Source organism: Homarus americanus, unplaced genomic scaffold (genome assembly GCF_018991925.1).
Source record: "Homarus americanus isolate GMGI-L3 unplaced genomic scaffold, GMGI_Hamer_2.0 scaffold52512, whole genome shotgun sequence".
Lineage (NCBI taxonomy): Eukaryota > Metazoa > Arthropoda > Malacostraca > Decapoda > Nephropidae > Homarus > Homarus americanus.
The window spans coordinates 17,615,745-17,635,045 of NW_024735442.1; the positions used below are offsets into that span (position 1 = coordinate 17,615,745).

The 19,301-nt window shown below is 38.8% G+C and overlaps 1 protein-coding gene across 3 annotated transcripts in view; it reads right to left on the minus strand.

The window, feature by feature from the left end:
• The window catches only part of LOC121871103 (plasma membrane calcium-transporting ATPase 3-like), a 135,387-nt gene that overhangs the window by 64,058 nt on the left and 52,028 nt on the right, over positions 1–19,301 (minus strand). For all 3 annotated transcript variants that reach the window (XM_042373251.1, XM_042373252.1, XM_042373253.1), the window contains 3 exons: positions 17,071–17,233; positions 5,372–5,473; positions 2,335–2,514 (listed from right to left, as the gene is read on the minus strand). In XM_042373251.1, the coding sequence (XP_042229185.1) occupies positions 2,335–2,514; positions 5,372–5,473; positions 17,071–17,233 (445 nt within the window). The remainder of the gene's footprint in view (positions 1–2,334; positions 2,515–5,371; positions 5,474–17,070; positions 17,234–19,301) is intronic.

The following is a 19,301-nucleotide window of genomic DNA, read 5'->3' on the forward strand; positions in this document are numbered from 1 at the left end:
GACCATTCTGTTAAAGTCGATACTGGCCTGAGACGGGACAACGCATCTGCCCAATTGCTTTGTACTCCCGGTATGCGAGTTGCTTTGAGGTAAAGTTTTTGTGTTACACGAACTTTTAAATTTTTTTCTGACAGTGTGAGAAGGGGCCAATATCTGGTTGAGCCTGGATGATTGACACAAAACACCGTCGCTCTGTTGTCCATGGAAAACAGAATCGTCATGTTTTTGAAATTTGGGTTTACCAACAAAAAGAATAGGACTACTGCTAATTCTTTTATGTTTATGTGTTTGTCCCAAAGGGAGTTGCTCTACTTCCCTTGACAGAACTCTCCTTTAAAGGAATGGTATCCCATTCTATATCGGACGCGTCCGTACGAACGGCCAAGTCTGTTTGAGGGGTAACCCTGGGAAATGAACCGATTAGATTGTCCAAATTTGTCCACCATGACAGATGATTCTTGATCTGAATAGGCAGAGAAGACGCAATATTTCTGTTTCTGTGAAGCAACTTCGATCCCAGATGAGTTAGTTGCTTCTTCCTTAACGTGCCCAAAGGAAATACTATGGTGGCAAAATTCAACAGACCAAGTAGTTTTTCCCAATCGTGCCAAGAAACCTCCTGCTTTACACATAAGGCTTCTACTTGGTTTATCACATCTGTTACTTTTGCTTCTGGTAGACTGACTGACTGCTGATTGGTGTCCCAATGGAGACCTAACCAATCCAATATCTGACATAGTAGGAGATTTGATTTGAACTGGTTTAACTTTAATCCAAGGTTTTGAATTAGTACTAGTGTACGTTGGGTCGCCCTTTGATAGTCTTTGAAAGTTTCCCACTATCAGCCAATCGTCTAGATAAGCAAAAGTTCTTATGCCCTCCTTCGCAAGGATCTCCCTGGGGATGTTCGCCAGTTTTGTAAACACTTTTGGCGCAATTGTCAGGCCAAATGGCATCCTGTGAATAGATAACTTACATCCCCCATATATATATATATATATATATATATATATATATATATATATTCCTCCAGTAAAGACGAGCCCGGAAGGATGATAAACAACGTCATTCACCAAGTGACTTGAAAGCAGAGGATAGTGTCACTAAAGATCGAATTTCTTCCTTGATAGAAGACAAGCCGGGGTCGCCATACTTGACTAGACAATGTAAGAAATTGCACCAAACACAATATCTGAGAGACATAATCAAAATTAAAGTTACTCGATTTCCTCACCGTGCTAAGATGTATAATTACCGTATGTAAAATCCTCGTGGCACTTAATATTTCAGCTATTACAACACAAATTAGCGAAGCCTTCTTTGTGCACATTTACAGCTGATTCGCCAGGCAAGAAGATGACGGTAGCAATGCGTGTGATGGAGGGTGTGGGAGGGGATTTTGGGAATTGCAATTAAATGCCAGGTAGCAACGTTTCCTCCTAATATTATGTATTTAAGTAACTATTAGATGTTTTAATTGCTTGCATGTTGGCCTGGCTAGTTAATGCTAGATATTTACATACCTGGGTATAAAGTTAGACGTCGCATTCTGGATTGAACAAAAAAAAAATATATATATATACAGTATACAGTATATAACATGTAGATTCACAATGAAAACGTGGATAAGATAAATCTTGATAAAATCACATAGGGAAAAGGGAAACAGTGGAGCACCTTAGCTTTCGTCTTTATTCAAGTTGCCTCTGAAGATGTCTTGAATAAAGACGAAAGCTAAGGTGCTCCAATGTTTCCCTTTTACCTGTGTGATTTTATCAATATATATATATATATATATATATATATATATATATATATATATATATATATATATATATATATATATATATATATATATATATATATATATATATATATATATATATATATATATATATATATATATATATATATATATATATATATATATATATATATATATATATATATACAAGTGATATTTCCGTTAGCCAGAACAATTGGTGCACAGCACTTCCGGGAATGAGAGATTTCTGGATAACGAGACAACTCTCTCAAAGCCGGAAAAAATCCTTCATCCCCGGAATTTTCCGGGTAATGGAAAAATTTTCTCGGAAGTTCCAGAAATTGCCCATTACATTATCTCTCGAACCCAGAAAAATATCCCTGTTGATACTGAATGGGATTTATTATACGAATAACCAATGATTAAAATTTTAATTTTCCAATTATATGTTAGGTAGCACAACATTATAGTATAGTTCACGTCTACCTGGAAGACAGGTAAAGGCAGGCCTATGGGAAACTTTCCTCCCAAGTTAAAGAAAAGAAAGTGACAACATGATGATGGCTTACCTCTCCCTGCTCATCCCGTATCCTGTGATTGAACTCTTTACTATCAAGGACGAGACTGTCTCGTGTGGGCTTAAGAATACCACACTTAGAAGCAATAGACCTGGCGGTGTTGATGTTATCCCCAGTCACCATCCTCACTGCCACTCCAGCCCCCTCACACAGATTGATTGCCTCCGGCACCTACAGCACACATACATAAATATATGTTTTAATCAATTTGCTTCTTACTGAACTCCACTCCTAACTAGATGGGAATGGGGAGAATGAGTCAAACTAAAATTCAAATTAAAGAAGAAAAAGAAAAATAGCACTCATACCCCACTCAAAGATAACTTTGATGTTATGTCTCTACCTCTCAGTGTGGTGGCATACTGTAATTCAAAATCTCATAACAATTGTATACCTGTCATATAAGCACCAAAGTTTGCACATATGGGTACATAGACTAACACCACCTGATTGCCGTAAGATAATGATGGGGCACATAAAATTATAATGCTGTGTCCAATGGACACAGGGGTTGAAGCAGACACATCTACTATGGCATTTAATTCAACATTAATAACAAAATCATCCGCTCATTTTATGTTGACATTGTTCTAAACTATATGCAATGATGAGTTATAACAAAAAGAATGTTTGGATTTATTACTTTATGTTCAGGCAATAATTTTCTTATCCTGAGTCACAGTAGTTTTTAAAAGATTCACAGATATGCAAAAAGAAATAATAATTAAAATCACAGATCACAATTACCATAATCCTGTTCATCAACTTTTATATCCAAAAGTATTAAATCCCACTCAATGAGTAATCAATTAATGAGAATTTTACAAAACAATCTTAATGTTTTAGGAATGAAATTCAACTATTGAATTTCTATGAAATTTGACAAACAAACTTTTGAGTGAAAGACTGTAATAATAATAATAATAATAATAATAATAATAATAATAATAATAATAATAAATAATAAACGGTTTATTGAAAGAGCATGGTAGCAGGAAGGCTGAAAATATACAATTACATAATTGGGGAATGGGTCTCTTGATTTACAAATAATATACAAGTAACATACGTGATACAAATAAGATCACATGTCTGCCTGGACCCTCAGCAATGACTTATTGTCCTGCTTTTTTCCCTAACCTAACCATTTTGTCCTGGGCTACTGACATATTCAGGGCCTCTTTATATCTGTACTCTGAAACTTTATCCAGTCAGGTGTCTTCCTACTTTCAGTTTTGACTGGTTCTCAGAAATTCCATGCACAACAATATTGTTCCTGTGCTTGAGACGATCCTGGCATTTCTTCTCTCCTATATCAGTACTGGCTGTTAACTTCTTGACACTCATCTACAGAGACCTTAGCTGCTGAATGACCTGTTCTGATCCTACAACCCTCTCAGCCATCTTCTGTGTCCTTACTGCAACTTGAGCTTACTTTTTCTCAACTTATTTCTCAATCCTATCAATTGCTTCCTCAATCTGATTGAGGATCTTTTTTCAATTTGCTCTAGTTTGGTAACCACAAAGAATCCTACTTCCTCCATTTATTACTAAATTTTTCTTTTATTTGATCTGCAATAGCCTCGTCAGCTTTGGTCTCCCAGACAGGACCATACCAGTGACATTATTTAGAATTTAACAAATCCAACAGTCGTACATCCAGTACCATCCCTGTTTGCACAATCCCTTCAAAAACTTTTCACCATAATTGCAGGCCAGAAGACCCTTTGCTGTCCGAGGGCTTCTACATGTCTCAACTATTCCTGTATATGCCACACCTACTCATACGTATATGAGCTGTGCATTATGTTACTTGCGCCATATGGACAATTGGCACTTGAGGGCACTAGTGCTGATTTTGATAGAGAGATACTGCTGCTGAGGTGTTATGTAGGTGGGATGTGTAGGGAAAGTTGTGTCAGCTGCAGGTATTTAAACTTACTGTAACCACTGTGTTGTTCTCGAGTCAAAAATCTGTTTTCTATAGGAATTTTCTTTGTCTTGATAAAAATCTCTTGAAGTGATATAGTTCTAGCCTACCGGGTATGTATTGTGACAGTATCTAGGACCCTTGAAATATAACAAAAATGTTTGACTAACACAAGAAGCACAGCTCTTCAGCTCTGGTGACTAAAGATTGTTTAATAGCCCTGAAAGCTAAGTATAAGGGTAAATGTTTGGTGGGATCATACACAAGGCAGGTAATAAAAATGCACAGACAGGGTTTACATCATATCAGGAACTGTCTCAACAGAAATAATGAAACATATTGACGAACCATATTAGGAACAATGTAGTGCACGAGGACAGTATTAAACTTTGACTTTCTTCACCTGTATTTGTGGGGTTCAGCTTGAGAGGAAAATGCAAAGAACACATCTGAAGCAAATGTTACTTGATCAGTTTCCTGATTTACAGGCTCGCAGCATGGTTCAAGATGTTCTGCTAGCATTTGATGAAGTTGGTAGTGCTTTTGCCAAAGCCTATGTGGTGGTTCTTGAAAGAGCTGCACAGATTGTACAACACATTTTCAAAGATATAAAACCCTGTGTTGGCCAGTTAATTATGAAAAAGCCCAATAGTAAGACCTAATAAAATTCAGGTGGGTTGGCCTATTTTAATAAAACTCAGATTTTTGCCAACCCTGTTTATTATACATATTGTATTGGATTTATACAACTTTTAATTGTACTTATATATATTTGAATGTATTGTGGGCCTTACTGCATATCTACTAAAATAGTCAATTTCAAATGGTTGCACATCCATTATAAAAAAAAAAAAAATAAATAAATAAATAAATACAGATTACTTAATTGTTTGCATATGTACAATACCTAAAAAAAATAATAATTTTTCTGTCTTTACAATTTGAACACTGGACAAAATGCTTTGATATGCAGAAAGAATTCAGAGATGAGGTAGACCTAAATCATATACAGTACTGTACTGTATGGATTTTGGGATAATTTTTTGTTGTAGGAGTTGCACAATTCTGTACTCACTTATCCCTCGTAATGAGGCTCACCTCTGGCCTGACAGGGTCCTCAACGCCGACGATGGCCAAGAGGGTCAGGTTAGAGACTACAGTGTCCTCCTCTTCCCACTGAGGTGCCTGGCTGATCTCTGTCTATTAGAAATTAAATTATTAAATGTAAAACTATTGTGGTGGCATTTAGCAGTTCATCCTCATAATCAAATGTACATTACTTTAATTTATCCTCTTCACCAATGATTGGCTTGTTAGTCATTTGCTGTATAATCACATCCTGACAATCAAAATAAATGCTTTGGAAAAATCACCTGAATACTACATAAACAACTTGATTAAAAAGTTTTTTTTGACTAGTAATAACATAAGCAATGCACAGATTCTGTGTTTCTGTTATCCATTTAAAGCAAAGGACTTTGGACATGCAATCTGTATCAGCGCTCATGTTGAAACTAAAAACAAGGCCACAAGGGAGCTACAGGGGATAATGTCTAATTTCTCATTTACATTACCTATTACCACCTCCAATGCCATGCACAGAATGATCTGGTATACAGTATAGTGTATGCACTATACAGTAAACCCTCCCAATATCGAACTAATTCATACAAGTTCTGCCCATTACTGCAAGGGTTTCCTTTCTCTACCAATCCCCACCATCAAAACACATCTTATATGGTACAGTGAACCCTCACTTTACGCGGTTAATTGAACCCAAAGCGGCCCGCGTAAAGTGAACAACATAACATATAGGATTAATTAAAATAGAGACCGGGCCGACCCCCAAACTCCACTTTTTCCTGACACAATATGTACGTTTTACTAAAAATAACATCTTAAATTTATGATGGTATTCACACACACATAATATAGAAGGGAACAATCAATAAGAGAATAATAAACTGAAGGTTAGGTTAGAAAAAAACAAGGTTGGGGTTCACACTTACGTTAGAAGAGATGGGTCGGCGTAGGGGAATGGAGGCTGGTTCCGAGGCAGAGGGCAGGCTACTGGCCCTCAGGTGAGTCTTCATCGCTGTCATCCACACTTACTAGTGCCTCCCTGACAAATCCCTCAAAGTCATCATCACTGTCTCTGTCACTATCACTGGCTTGGGCTGGCTGTGGTGGGTTGCGGACGAAGAACTCTGTTATGCTTTGCTGACGGCTGGTGTTTATGTTGTCGTGATAAACCTTGATGTAGGGCTCCATAGTCTGCAACAGCTGGGTAGTGAAGATTTCATACCTGTTTGCGTCAGGGTCGTCGGAAAGGAGGAGCTTGACTTTCTCAATACACTCGATGGCACCCCTTACATTACTATGGGATAAGTGGCGTTATTCTTGGGATGACGCATCACCTGCCTCTTCACTGACGTCATCATCATCTACCATCTCGTCGGTAGTCACATCAGGATCCCTTATCACCTCCAGGATGTCGTCGTTGGTGGTCTCGGAGAAGCCTGCAGCTGTAACACTCTGCGCAGCTTCTCTGGCAAGGTCCACTGCTACTGCAACAGTCTGAACCTCACCAGTCACAGATTTACTCTGCCTAACACCCGGAATGCCTTGCAACACATGTCCCCATGCGTGACGAACAGTTGCTACAGACAGCTGACCCCATGCCTCCACCAAGAAGTCCACAGCTTTCTTGACGTTGAATGTTCTCCAGAATTGTTTCAAAAAGTACTTCTTGCTCTGCCAACTGTTGATCCTCGTCGTCTTCGCTCTTGCTATCGGTGTCACTCAGGTTACGCAACTCTTCCTTGGTGTTGGTGTAGTCGTTCAGGAGGTTGAATTTTTTAGCAGAGAATGCAGCTTTTACATTACAGAACAATTCTTGGTCCATGGGCTGTATTATAGACGTAGTGTTGGGAGGAAGGAAGACCACTTTTACGTTGGTGTGACGATCTAACAGTAGGGGCGAGTGTCCTGGTGCGTTGTCAAGCAGCAACAAAATCTTGAATGGAACATTCTGTTGCCCACAGAATTTCTTCACATCGGGAACGAAACAGTCATCAAACCAGGAGAGGGACAGTGTAAAGAACATCCACGCCATACGTGCGGTCAGCCAGTGGACATTTAGCTTGGTCATGTTCATGCTCTTGTAGGCGTGCGGCTTACGTGCTGTGTGGATCACCGATAACTTGAGCTTACAGGTACCGGAGGCATTGGTGGTAAACAGGACGGTGATGCTCTCCTTTTGCAACTTCCGGCCCCGACACTTGCTGGCATTCTTCACAACGAAGGTCTTGGAAGGTAGCTTTTTCCAAAAAAGACCAGATTCGTCCTAAACACCTGGTCGTCGGTGTACTGTCCTTCCTCCATAATCTCACGTGAAAACGGAGGAAATTCCCTAGCCGCAACACGGTCAGCACTAGCTTCTTCACCACCAATGTTGTTATTGGTGATCTTGTTCCTCTTCTTAAACCTCTGTAACCACCCAGAGGAAGCATTAAAGGGTTTGGGCTCTGTAATTTCCATCTTTCGTGGCACTGCAGCATACAGTTCACGTGCGTACTCCTTAACTGAGCGCGTGTCCACCGCCATGTTCCGTCGCGCCTGACACACCAAGTAGCTCACAAGTAATTTTTCCGTCTTGAGAAGCACCTGGTTGTGGAAATACTTGATCATAGAAGCACCTGTAGACTTTGTGATGTTCATGTGCTCCTTTATCTTGGCTGCATCCTTCTTAATTGTCCTGATAGTTGATTCGTTAACACCATGCTGGAGTGCGAGATCAACCTGTCTTGTTCCTTTCTCCAACTCTTGTATGATCTTATATTTTATTTCGTAGCTTAAGGAACGTCGTGTCTTCTTTGGCTTAGGGCGGCTGGGTCCAGGTAATGCAAGGTTTCTTTGTGGTGGTGGTGGTTCGGTGGAAGCCATTCTTATGGAACAATGGATACCGATATGCACGGTGTAGCCGGGAGGGGTGTAACTGACGCGGTAGGTCAAGGGGCTTGAACGCTCCCACGGCGGGGCACGTCATAGTACTAAATTAAACCAATCACAGCTAGCAGGGAGGGAGGTAAGGATGCTTTGCCCAATCACAAACCGCTACATCATATGACGTCACCGATAACGCAACAAAGACATACACTGCGCAACCTACTCGCGTCGCTTACACAACATGGTGGATGGCGGGAGAGGGCGGGAGAGATGGCGGGAGGTTTGGATCAAAAAATGGCGCGGTGCGAGAGGACCGCCAGCCGCTCTCCGCGTAAAGGGGTACAAGCACCGCAGAAAGTGAGCATTCCGTGTTCGGCAGGGTACCGCGTAAACGAGGAAACGCCTAAAGTGGGACCGCGTAAAGCGAGGGTTGACTGTAATAAATATTGTACTGTACAGTACAGTACCGTACGTATATAGAAATTCAATACAGGTTATACCTCTCTAGTCCAGCAACCTCGGGACCTGACCGGTGCCGGACCATGGAAATTGCCGGACCATGGAAATTCACCCTTTTCCTGGATAGATAGTGACTTGCGCTTATGCTTGGAAGTACTAGCACCACTTTCTCTGCATCATGGTCTCTTTGAAGACATATTGAAGGGTTAAATGTCATATAGTAGCTTCTCAAAATTCGTGAGTTTTTAATTCAACGTATTTTATTGGAACACACACAAAATAAATAAATAAATAAAAATTTTGACGGCGGAAAACTTGAATTTCGACGGGTTTGAACGGCCCGCCAACGTGCATAATCGTGTAAACAGCGTCATTTCTCTTAGGTACAAAAGATTCATTATTGTTTATTACTGAATGTCTTTTTTATTGAATTAATGTTTATGTGTGCAAAATGAGCAATACAATTCATTAATAATACGTAGAATATGAAAACACACGAGGAAATGACACAGCATTGTTTTCGTTGATTACAAAACCAGTGACTGACTGGTTCTACATATAAAACAGAAGAAAATAAGACCTTGGTTGTAGCTGTAGTAAAATTAATATGGTTGTTTTAAGTAATGTTATTTAATGTTAATAAATGGAACAATAGAAGCAGCTAACGTTAATGGTAAAGAAAAGAGAGAGATCGCGTATGTAAGTGCGCACACGTGAAAACATATCGTCATTACTTTACATAAGAATATGAAAGCAACACTTATTTACTGTTCATATATATTCTAATTAATGTTTCTGAATTTGTTTTTATTGAATTAATGTTTGTGTGTGCAAAATTAACAATACAATTTATTAATAATGAGGAGACGAGACGGCTGCCGGCATTGTTTATGTTAAAGCTTACAAAACCAGTGACTGATTGGTTCTACATATAAAACTGAAGAAAATAAGACCCTGATTGTAGCTGTAGTAAAATTAATAAAAAAAAAATTAATATGGTTGTTTGAAGTACCTGTAATGTTATTTAATGTTAATAAATGGAACAATATAAGTAGCTAACCATTAATGGTAAAAAAAAAGTGAGACTGCGCATTAGGGGGCAGGGAAAAAACACTTTTATTTGAGTTGCAGGCTGCACTTTTCAGGCATCGTTTGTATGGCTGTAACAAACACCTGTGCAAAATTTCATGCCATTTCATGCATACTTACCCTGCCGCATCGCGAACGACTTTTTGTCAACTTTTAGTGTATACCAAAAATTAGGTGTCATTTAATGTTTTCCAGGATAATGATAAATTTTACATGGGTGACATCGATTTAATTCACATGTTATTTTACAGGTACACCGTATAGAAAATCATTACAAGTTCATATTGAAATTCTTTTTTGTGCGGAACCTTGGCATCATTTTCCTAGACAATAATCTTTGCCTAATATATCCATCTCTCGATTCGTATCCCGTCACTTCAGTGCAAGCTTCAGTCATCACTTTTATGCCTCTCTCGACCGCCTGAGTGCTGTTTGGCCACTTGGGCACCACTAATGGTGTCTCAAGAATGTCATTAACCTGTAGATTTGACAGAGAAGCAATGTAAGGAGGCTCAGTCTTGAGTTCATTCCTCCAGTTAATCATGGAATGATAGTTTTTTGCTTGCCACTTTAGTTTTGGAGTCACCACCTTTCTCATGTTGACTACAGGAGGCACATCCTCATTCCCATCTCCATCTTTACCCTCCTCATCAGTATAGTTTAACAAATTCTCGTCAACAGCAGCATCAGAATCTTCCTCCTCCTCTTCAGATCTGCCAGTGCATTCTTCCTTTTGCTGATTCTCCTCTCTAATTTTTCTTATCATTGAGACAGCTTTTTCTCTAACAGTCATGTCCTCATCTGCACACATACCAAGAAGAAGTTGATCTGTGTGGGCGAAGTATGCATTTCTCTGGACAGCCTTCTTCACTATCGTCTCCTCCTCACTATTCAGGTGTTTCATATATAGCAGGGACTGGAATACGTTCCTTGAGCCGTGTGTTACGTAAGGGTGTATCTTGATGTAAAACCACATTGGAGCACTGAACTTTATTATTGTAATGACAATTCTTTTCAACTCATGACTGGGTCTTGATGTTGCTACATACAGCCTGAGGATTCTACTCCATAAGGTGTTCCACCTTGACACACAGGGAGGACCTGGCTCAATAGCAGCCAAGTCATCTTCAACAACACCTGCGATAACTCCTTTACAAATCCTATACAGGTATTTCTGATCCCAGGACAGATCTTTCTCCACTTCATCATTAAACACAGGGAAATCAGGGAAACTGACTGGCTGGAAGGCAACAACTGGAAGCTCAGACAAAGACTCCTTGATCTGCTTTCCAATGGGACCACGCCAATGCTCAGGACCACTTGGTTTACCATCATAGTGATAAAAAACTGCACGGAAAGGCAGCTCATTTCCGTGAAGCTGACATATGAAATAATGGAGCGGGTGACCAAGTAACATTTCAAGATGATGAATGACTCCATTTTCTGATCCTACATTTACATTGGTTCCATCACAACCAACACACACAATGGGTTGCTGGGTTAGATTTTTCTCCACCAGAAACTCGTGAATAGTTTTGGCAATCTGCTTTCCGTGTCCAGTCTTGGGAGTCACATGTGTGAGATATTCATTGCCAGGCTCAACCATGATGACATAATGATCTTTCACCATCATCCTCGAACTCCATTTCTCGGTCTTCTCATTCTTTATCATCACACGAGTGGCGGTCTTCTTACCATCAAAATAGAGTGACGTCAAATTATCTAAACTAGCCATCTCAATTTCTTGCCTCTTAAATCGGTATTTTTGTCTCGCATCCCGCAGCTTATGTGGTCCAATAACCTGACTCTTGTCATCCTTTGTGATAATGCCATAGTCAGTTAAGGTGGCAGTAGCAATGGCAGCTCCAGCATAATCACTAATCAAGTATCGGTCACAAGCGGCAGCCAGTGTAGGGAGTCTTGTCCGGTTCTGTGAACTGGTGTCTGTCAGAGCCCTTGGATCAGGGACAAAATCAGCATCAGTATTGACGAGAGGAATATCTCTTGAATCATCTGAATTATCCTCAACATAAGGAATATCTCCAGCTACCAGATATCTATGTTTGGCTAGTACTGTAGGTAAATTTAAAAATTTCAGTAGAAAATGCGGCAGACTAAACCTCGACATATCAGCTTCAAATTTGGCATGGAGTCTTAGATATGTATAAGGAACAATGCCTGAAGAGTGCAGCTTTGAGCAAAATTTCACTGCCCCCTACTGCGCGTATGTAAGTGCGCACAAGTGAAAACATATCGTCATTACTCTACATAAGAATATGAAAGCAACACTTATTTACTGCTCATATATATTGAAGGGTTAAATGTTGTACTCTGTATAGATAAGCAGAGAGAGAGAGAGAGAGAGAGAGCAGCCGAACTGCCGGATGTAAACAAACCTTAATTTCCTGCGGCTTTGTTGTTTTGTTTTTACGGGGATTAGCCCACCCGGGCATAGGTCACCAACCCACATTGGGGCCTGAGGGGCAAAAATTTAATACTCCTGTAATAATAATTCAGAGAAGTTAAAAAAAAAAAAAAAGATGCCCATCTACCTATTGGACAAACTAAAATCGTTCCGGACCACAGAATGCCGGACTAGAAAGGTACAACCTGTATACCTCAATTATGGTAATGTAACACAGAGATTTGGAGATAAAAGCATAAAAATCTTTGACGTTGTTTACAGAATGATGTCAAACAACACACACAGCATAAGTTAAACACATTAATATGTCCTCAAAGCATACTTTATGAAATGTCCATTTCATAAATTACTATTTTCAATACAAACCAGAAGATATTATTTACAGTATTTAAAGACAGTATCTTAATACACTATATGACAGGCTTAGTATTAAAAAAGTTACTTATGAGAGGTAATATTGGACCTGTAATTGTTTTTTAATAGTATGTACCATGAGAAAAATAACTTTAGTGTGTCTAACTTATGTAAGCTCAGTGTGGTGTAGGTATGTATGTATATAGAGTAGATTACATATCTGAAAGAAAAAATACAGCTACCAATATGTATAGAATTATATTTAAATATAGTAATACAGTAATATCTCTGTTAGCCGGAATACCTCAAACCCAGAACTCTCCGACAGCTGGAATTGAAGTTTTCTCGAAAAATGGTTCCTAAAGCCGGAATTTTCCCAAAAATTCCAGGTTTAGGAACGGTTTTCCGAGGGGCACATTTTCCAGAAAATTCCGAGGAAATTTCCCCAATACCTGGAAAATTCCGGGGATGGGGGATTTTTTTCCCGGTTTGAGAAATGAAAATCAGGTGCATTTTCTGGAAATTCCGAGAAAATTTTTCCGTTACCCAGAAAATTCCGGGAACGAGGGATATTTTTCCGGGTTGGAGAGACAATGTAATGGGCAATTTCTGGAAATTCTGAGAACATTTTTCCGTTACCCGGAAAATACCGGGGATGAGGGATTTTATTCCGGCTTTGAGAGAGTCGTCTCGTTACCCGGAAATCTCTCATTCCCGGAAGTGCTCTGCACCAATTGTTCTGGCTAACAGGGATATCACTGTACTTTTACTTTTATCCTCTTCGCCACTGATCAGCTCATTAGCCGCTTGGGCAGTCGGTCACTTGCTGCTGGCAAGTACTAGGCATGTACTGGCTCCTGAATATGCTCCAGTGTTGGTAAAGTCTTGTCTTGAAAGAGCTCGGACTCGGTGCCGTCACAACACACTCTAGCATGTTGTCCCAAGAGTTCACAATTCTCACTCTGAAAAATTTTACCCCCACAGTTTTCTGGACTTGTAACTTGTTCAACCTTGAGCTGTGACTCCTTGTGGGGCAGGTGTCTGTCAGCTCCAGGTGTGGACCGACTGAGTTTATACACCTCAATTAGGTTACCCCTTGCCCATCTGTAGTGTAACCCAGGCAGTTGCAGGCGCTCTAATCTCTCAGGATAACTGAGGTGCCTGAGTGCACGCACTTATCTGGTGGTCCTCCTTTGGACATTTTCAATCAACTGACAGTCCCTACCATATCTCAGGGACCAGAAGGGGTGACGGTAGTCCAAGCGGGGAAGCACTTCACTCTCGAAGTTTGTGATGAGGGATTGACCATCTAGATATCTGAACTACCATTTTTTAAGACCTACTAGTCTAGTTGCTTGATTCACCCTCTCACAATGGCCCTAAAATATCAGTTGTTAACATACAAAACCAGGTCTTTTTCACACTGGGACTCTATTAATGCAGTTTCTTTATCCTGTTGGGAAGTATGATAAGCCTCCTTACCATTGGTATGACCTAGGTGCATCCTCTTACACTTTGTGACATTGAATCTTAACAGCCTTTTCTTCAACCACTCTTGAAGCTCACGGAGATCTTTCTACAGCTCTTCACAGTCTGTTTGGTTCTTAATTTCCCTGAATAACTTGGCATCGTCCACAAACATTTGTATGGAAGAGAGTAGAGCTTCCAGCATGTCATTTATGAAACAAACAACGACAGGCCTAATACACTGTCCTGTGGTACCACATACTGCTTGCGATCATGCAGAAAGTCTCTGATCCACGCTAGGACACTTCCCCAAATCCCGCATCCTTCCAGTTTAATTCTCAACATTTCATGGTATACACTGTAGAAGGCTTTGGCAAAATTTAGATATACAGGTATATATTGTTGACATTGCCACCCTGTTCTAGAATTTGGGTCCAAACATCCAGTACCTTTAGTAATTGTGTTAAGCAGGAGCGCACCAGCATAAAACCGTGTTGGCAATCCTTTCCAAGGTTGTTACATAGTAAATGTTCCATCATGGTATCTCTCTTTATGCTCTGAAGTACTTTACACACAATGCTGGTCAGGCTCACTGGTCTATAATTATTCATGGAGTGACGATCGCCCTTCTTGGAGATAGGACTCGCCTAAGTCATTTTCCAATGACTGGGGACCTTTTGCTCATCCAGGTATTTACAGAAGAGGATCTCCAGGGGCTCAGCAAGCTCGTTGCACAACTCTCTTAGCACTCTGGGATGCACCAGGGCAGGGTCAGGACTCTTATGAACCTTTAGCTTTGACAATTTTATTTCTTATACCCTCTTCTGAGATCACAATGTGGGTCAGCTCTGTGACAAACTGTCTGTCCTCAAATGCAGGGCTTGGTCTTGGGTAAATATTTATCGATCAAATGGTTCACTTTACTGGCTATGATATTCAGCATAGTGTTTGTGTTCTTATATCATAGTGAGTCAAGCCAGTGAATACCCCTCATCTCCTCATAATTACCCTTGTAACATTTGAACCTTGGCCTAGTTTTGTTCTGAACCAAGTAACAGTTAAATCTGAAGGACAACGTTACGTGGTGACTGGTGCCAACTGGGGCTAGGCGTTCCAGCTTGGCCACCATACCCTCTTCGTTAATTATGATGAGGCCCAGTGGTTTGGGTGTTTGCCCACCTCTGTAATGAATCGGATCTTTAACATATTGGAACAGAAATTGTCTCTCAGAGTTTCTATAAAAAGGGTCATTTGATGTGGTTTCATTTCTCCAGCCGTTGCAGTGTCAATTAAGGCTCTTAAGCTCCTTTGGCTTAATAAGCTACAGTTTGGGGATCTGAAGATGCATCTGACAATGAGTAAGTCTCTCCCCTGTAGTTTAATTTTTCACCACTTTGATTCTTCAGAAACATCCTCCCCTGCACCCTCACTTGGCTGGCTCATAATATCTAGTGAGTTTGCATCATACTAAAAATTATAATTTGTCATGACATTCAAACAATAAATGATCTAATAAAGTGATAATAATGAAACAAAACAACATATACTATTGGTAACCGGTGTTCTGTTCATCTTAGACAGTATTTACTGTACAATATACCATAGGTGCACCAGAGCTTACATAAGGTAAATGCATCTGCTCCCCGACTTATGACTGGGTTAGGGACCCAAATCCAGGTCGTAAGTCGAAATGGTAGTAAGTTGAAAATGCTTAAATAATACATAAATCTAAAATGGGTGTCTCTTTTTCTTCTCAGCACCACAAAACTCTCGCTTTTAAGCTTGCCAGCCATGTTGAAGTGAATTACAAACAAAAATTGTAAGTACACAGCACAATCACTGACGTTGGGACTCAAAAATAAGTAATTTGACAAAATTTTGGTACGACTGAGGCGATCGTATGTCTGGGTGGTCGTAAGTAGAGTAGGTTGTAAGTCGGGGAGGAGCTGTACTAATATTCCCTCCTGCACTTAATTTTTTTTTTATACATTAATAGTTTCAGTACAAACCCAGCAGCTATTAAGTTATTTAAAAATATACCTGGTAAACTGTACAGTACTATACAATTTGCACCAGTAACTTATTTAAGCTGGAGTGACAGTACAGCACAAGCACTTCATCTGTTAAGACGAACAAATACTCCCATTACAAAGATATGTCCCTTTTATTTGAGTATATAAATCTAAATTGAAAATTGTATTTTCAGAAATATATTAATACAGTGGGGTATGCTATAACAAACGGATCCTACTACGAATATTCCTATAACGAACGGTTTTACCTATAGAATTGAGAATGCTATAATGAACGAAACTCCTACAACGAACATTATTTAAAAAAAATTTTTTTTTTTTTTTTTTTTACTAATTTATTGTTTTTGTATTATAAGTATTAATGATATTCTTCATTTCAGGGGTTTAGATGCATATTTATGCACTTTTTACAATTTTTACAATTTTATATTATATTTTTCAGTGTTAAGTGGTTGTATTTGGGGGCCTGGAACGGATTAATCCTATAACGAACGAATGCTATAACGAACAAGGTTCTAGAACCAATTAGATTCGTTATAGCATACCCCACTGTACTGTAGTTTAACATAATGAGCTTAGAAGAAATATGTGTTTAAAAGCTTAACTTTTATGTAAACTCAGTGTGTTGTTTGACTCTCTCTTGTAAACACTGTCAGCTGCTGTGCGAAGTCTAGTGCTTTACTGAAAGTACCTACATACACCAATTGCTCATATGGTCATTTGGGGGACAGTGTTCCCAATACCAGAACTTACTGGCTGAGTCTACTAATTACAGTACACTAAAAGTACAGTATATCCTTACTGAGAGCTAAGTTTACTGTAATCAATGACCTGTCGTTATCATTACCGTAGGTCAATTTTATATTCCCAATGAATATAAGTACAGTACTGTAGGTCTTTATCATAGACATTTAGGAATAAAATAGATATGAAAAATAACACAAGAAAGTTATGTAGTACAGCACTAGATTCCATCGTGGTATCAGAATGTGTTCCCAAGTACGTACTGTATCTCCTCTCACCTGATTCATGTTGGCATCAAAGGGAACAAAGTCCCTGTAGGCAATGCCAATGGTGCGCAGACCATCTGATGCCATTGGATTAATCACATCCCTCTCCAGCCTTTTCTGGTCCTCTATGCTTAACTTTTCCACTTCACCTTTTTCATTCAGTATAAAAGTACACCTGGGAAATTTAACTGAGAATTAGAGAGGTTTTTCACACATGAAAGTAAAAGCAGACTTTCTTAACAAATTCAAAGCATAGGGAAAGCTCAGACAAGTATTGTAATCAAATTTATTCACCAAGGCAAGCATGTGTGCATATATGTTTGTATGTGTGTGGGTGGGTGTGTGTGTACTGTATACACACACATATATATATATATATATATATATATATATATATATATATATATATATATATATATATATATATATATATATATATATATATATATATATATATATATATATATATATATATATATATATATATATATATATATATACATACATACATACATACATACTATACATACATACATACATACATACATACATACATACATACATACATACATACATACATACATACATACATACATACATACATACATACATACATACATACATACATACAGTGGTCCCTCGGTTAACGAGCGCCTCGGTTAACGAGTTACCTTCCATAAGATTCTTAACTTCAGTTAACGAGCAATCCCTCGATTAACGAGTTTCTTACGAGCCGACCTGAACATGTTTTCGCTTGCATTTGGCGGTCCACCAGCTGTAGTATTAGTCCGCCAATAAAGTAATCGGTTCTAGGGCTTAAATTCCTAACCATTTTAGTAAATATCAAGAAGTTTATACTACCGTATATCTCGGCCTACAAGACGGAATTTGAACAAAAAAATCAGCCCAAAGTTAGGGGGTCGTCTTAAGCACCAGAGATAAATTTCTTACCTCTTAAATATTGCGATTTAGCGTGTCAAGAGTGGTGAAGGAAACATGGTAAACCACTCACAAAGTCCTACCATTAATTATTTTATACTGAAACTTACGTTTGGGAAGCTGGATTAAAATGAAAATTACCGGTATATTAAAAAAATAAAAATGTATTATAAACCAGTCTAACAAACCGTAAAAGAACAATATACCCCGGTAATAAACACAGCTGCTATCATCACCCACCCCCCCACCATTTGCCAGTGACAAGAAAGGGAAAGTGACCTTGACTGTGACAGCCTGTGGCTATTTTTAGCCGTCTTTGTGTTCGGAGGTGGTCAGTAATGCATATCTGTATATTTAATGATCATAATACTTATCTCCTATAAATAATTAATTTAAAATTTATTTTTTTTACAAAGAATATTCAGTAAATCACTGCGTTAATTCTTGAAACTACCGACAGTGGTAAATTTAGGATGAGAATGATTAACAGAAGTCACGTCATGGATTCGGAGTTTGGTCATTAATGATCACCATAAATGTCTGGTCAACTTCACCTACCAGGTATAATGGTAGCCTCCCTTTTTCGCGAAACAAGTATATAAATTAAAGAAAATACTTGCAGTGTGTTTAATGTATTACAGTATATTATAAATAAATAAATAAACAAATAAATCGGCAAATCTATTTCAAGTAAATGGAAATATTTTACTCACACCAACATTAGTTCCAATTAAATAACTGCCGCTTAAGTGAGTCACTAGTGTACACCAGCCGGTAAAATTTCATGCCAATACTTGAAGTGAATTGGCATTATTTTAAATAACCAACCATAAATAAATGGAAAAAAGATCAAAGGTGAGAAACATTATATTGTATGTATGTTGTGTTGTCAAAGGAAGAGAAACAATTGAAACTCTGCAATTGTGTGTAAATGAGTCAAAGATAAATCAGCAACCTAAGACTTGGTCACAATTTTCGTGATGCCATACGGAAGTGCTGGTAGGGTCTACCATTAGACAATACTGTACATTGTGCTTCCAATATCTTCCCAGGCAGTAGAATCTCCCTGTTTGGTAGCTGCCTAAAACTTTTAGTAATATTACTTTGATACAACATGATAAATTAGACAAACAATGAAAATAAACAAACAAAAGTTATTTACCAAGACCTTCTCTCTCACAACAGAGGGTAACAGATGGAGAGGAGATAGGAGGCTATTTATTGCCTCTGAAGATGTCTTGAATAAAGACGAAAGCTAAGGTACTCCGTTGTTTCCATTTTCCCGTGTGATTTTATCAAGAGAG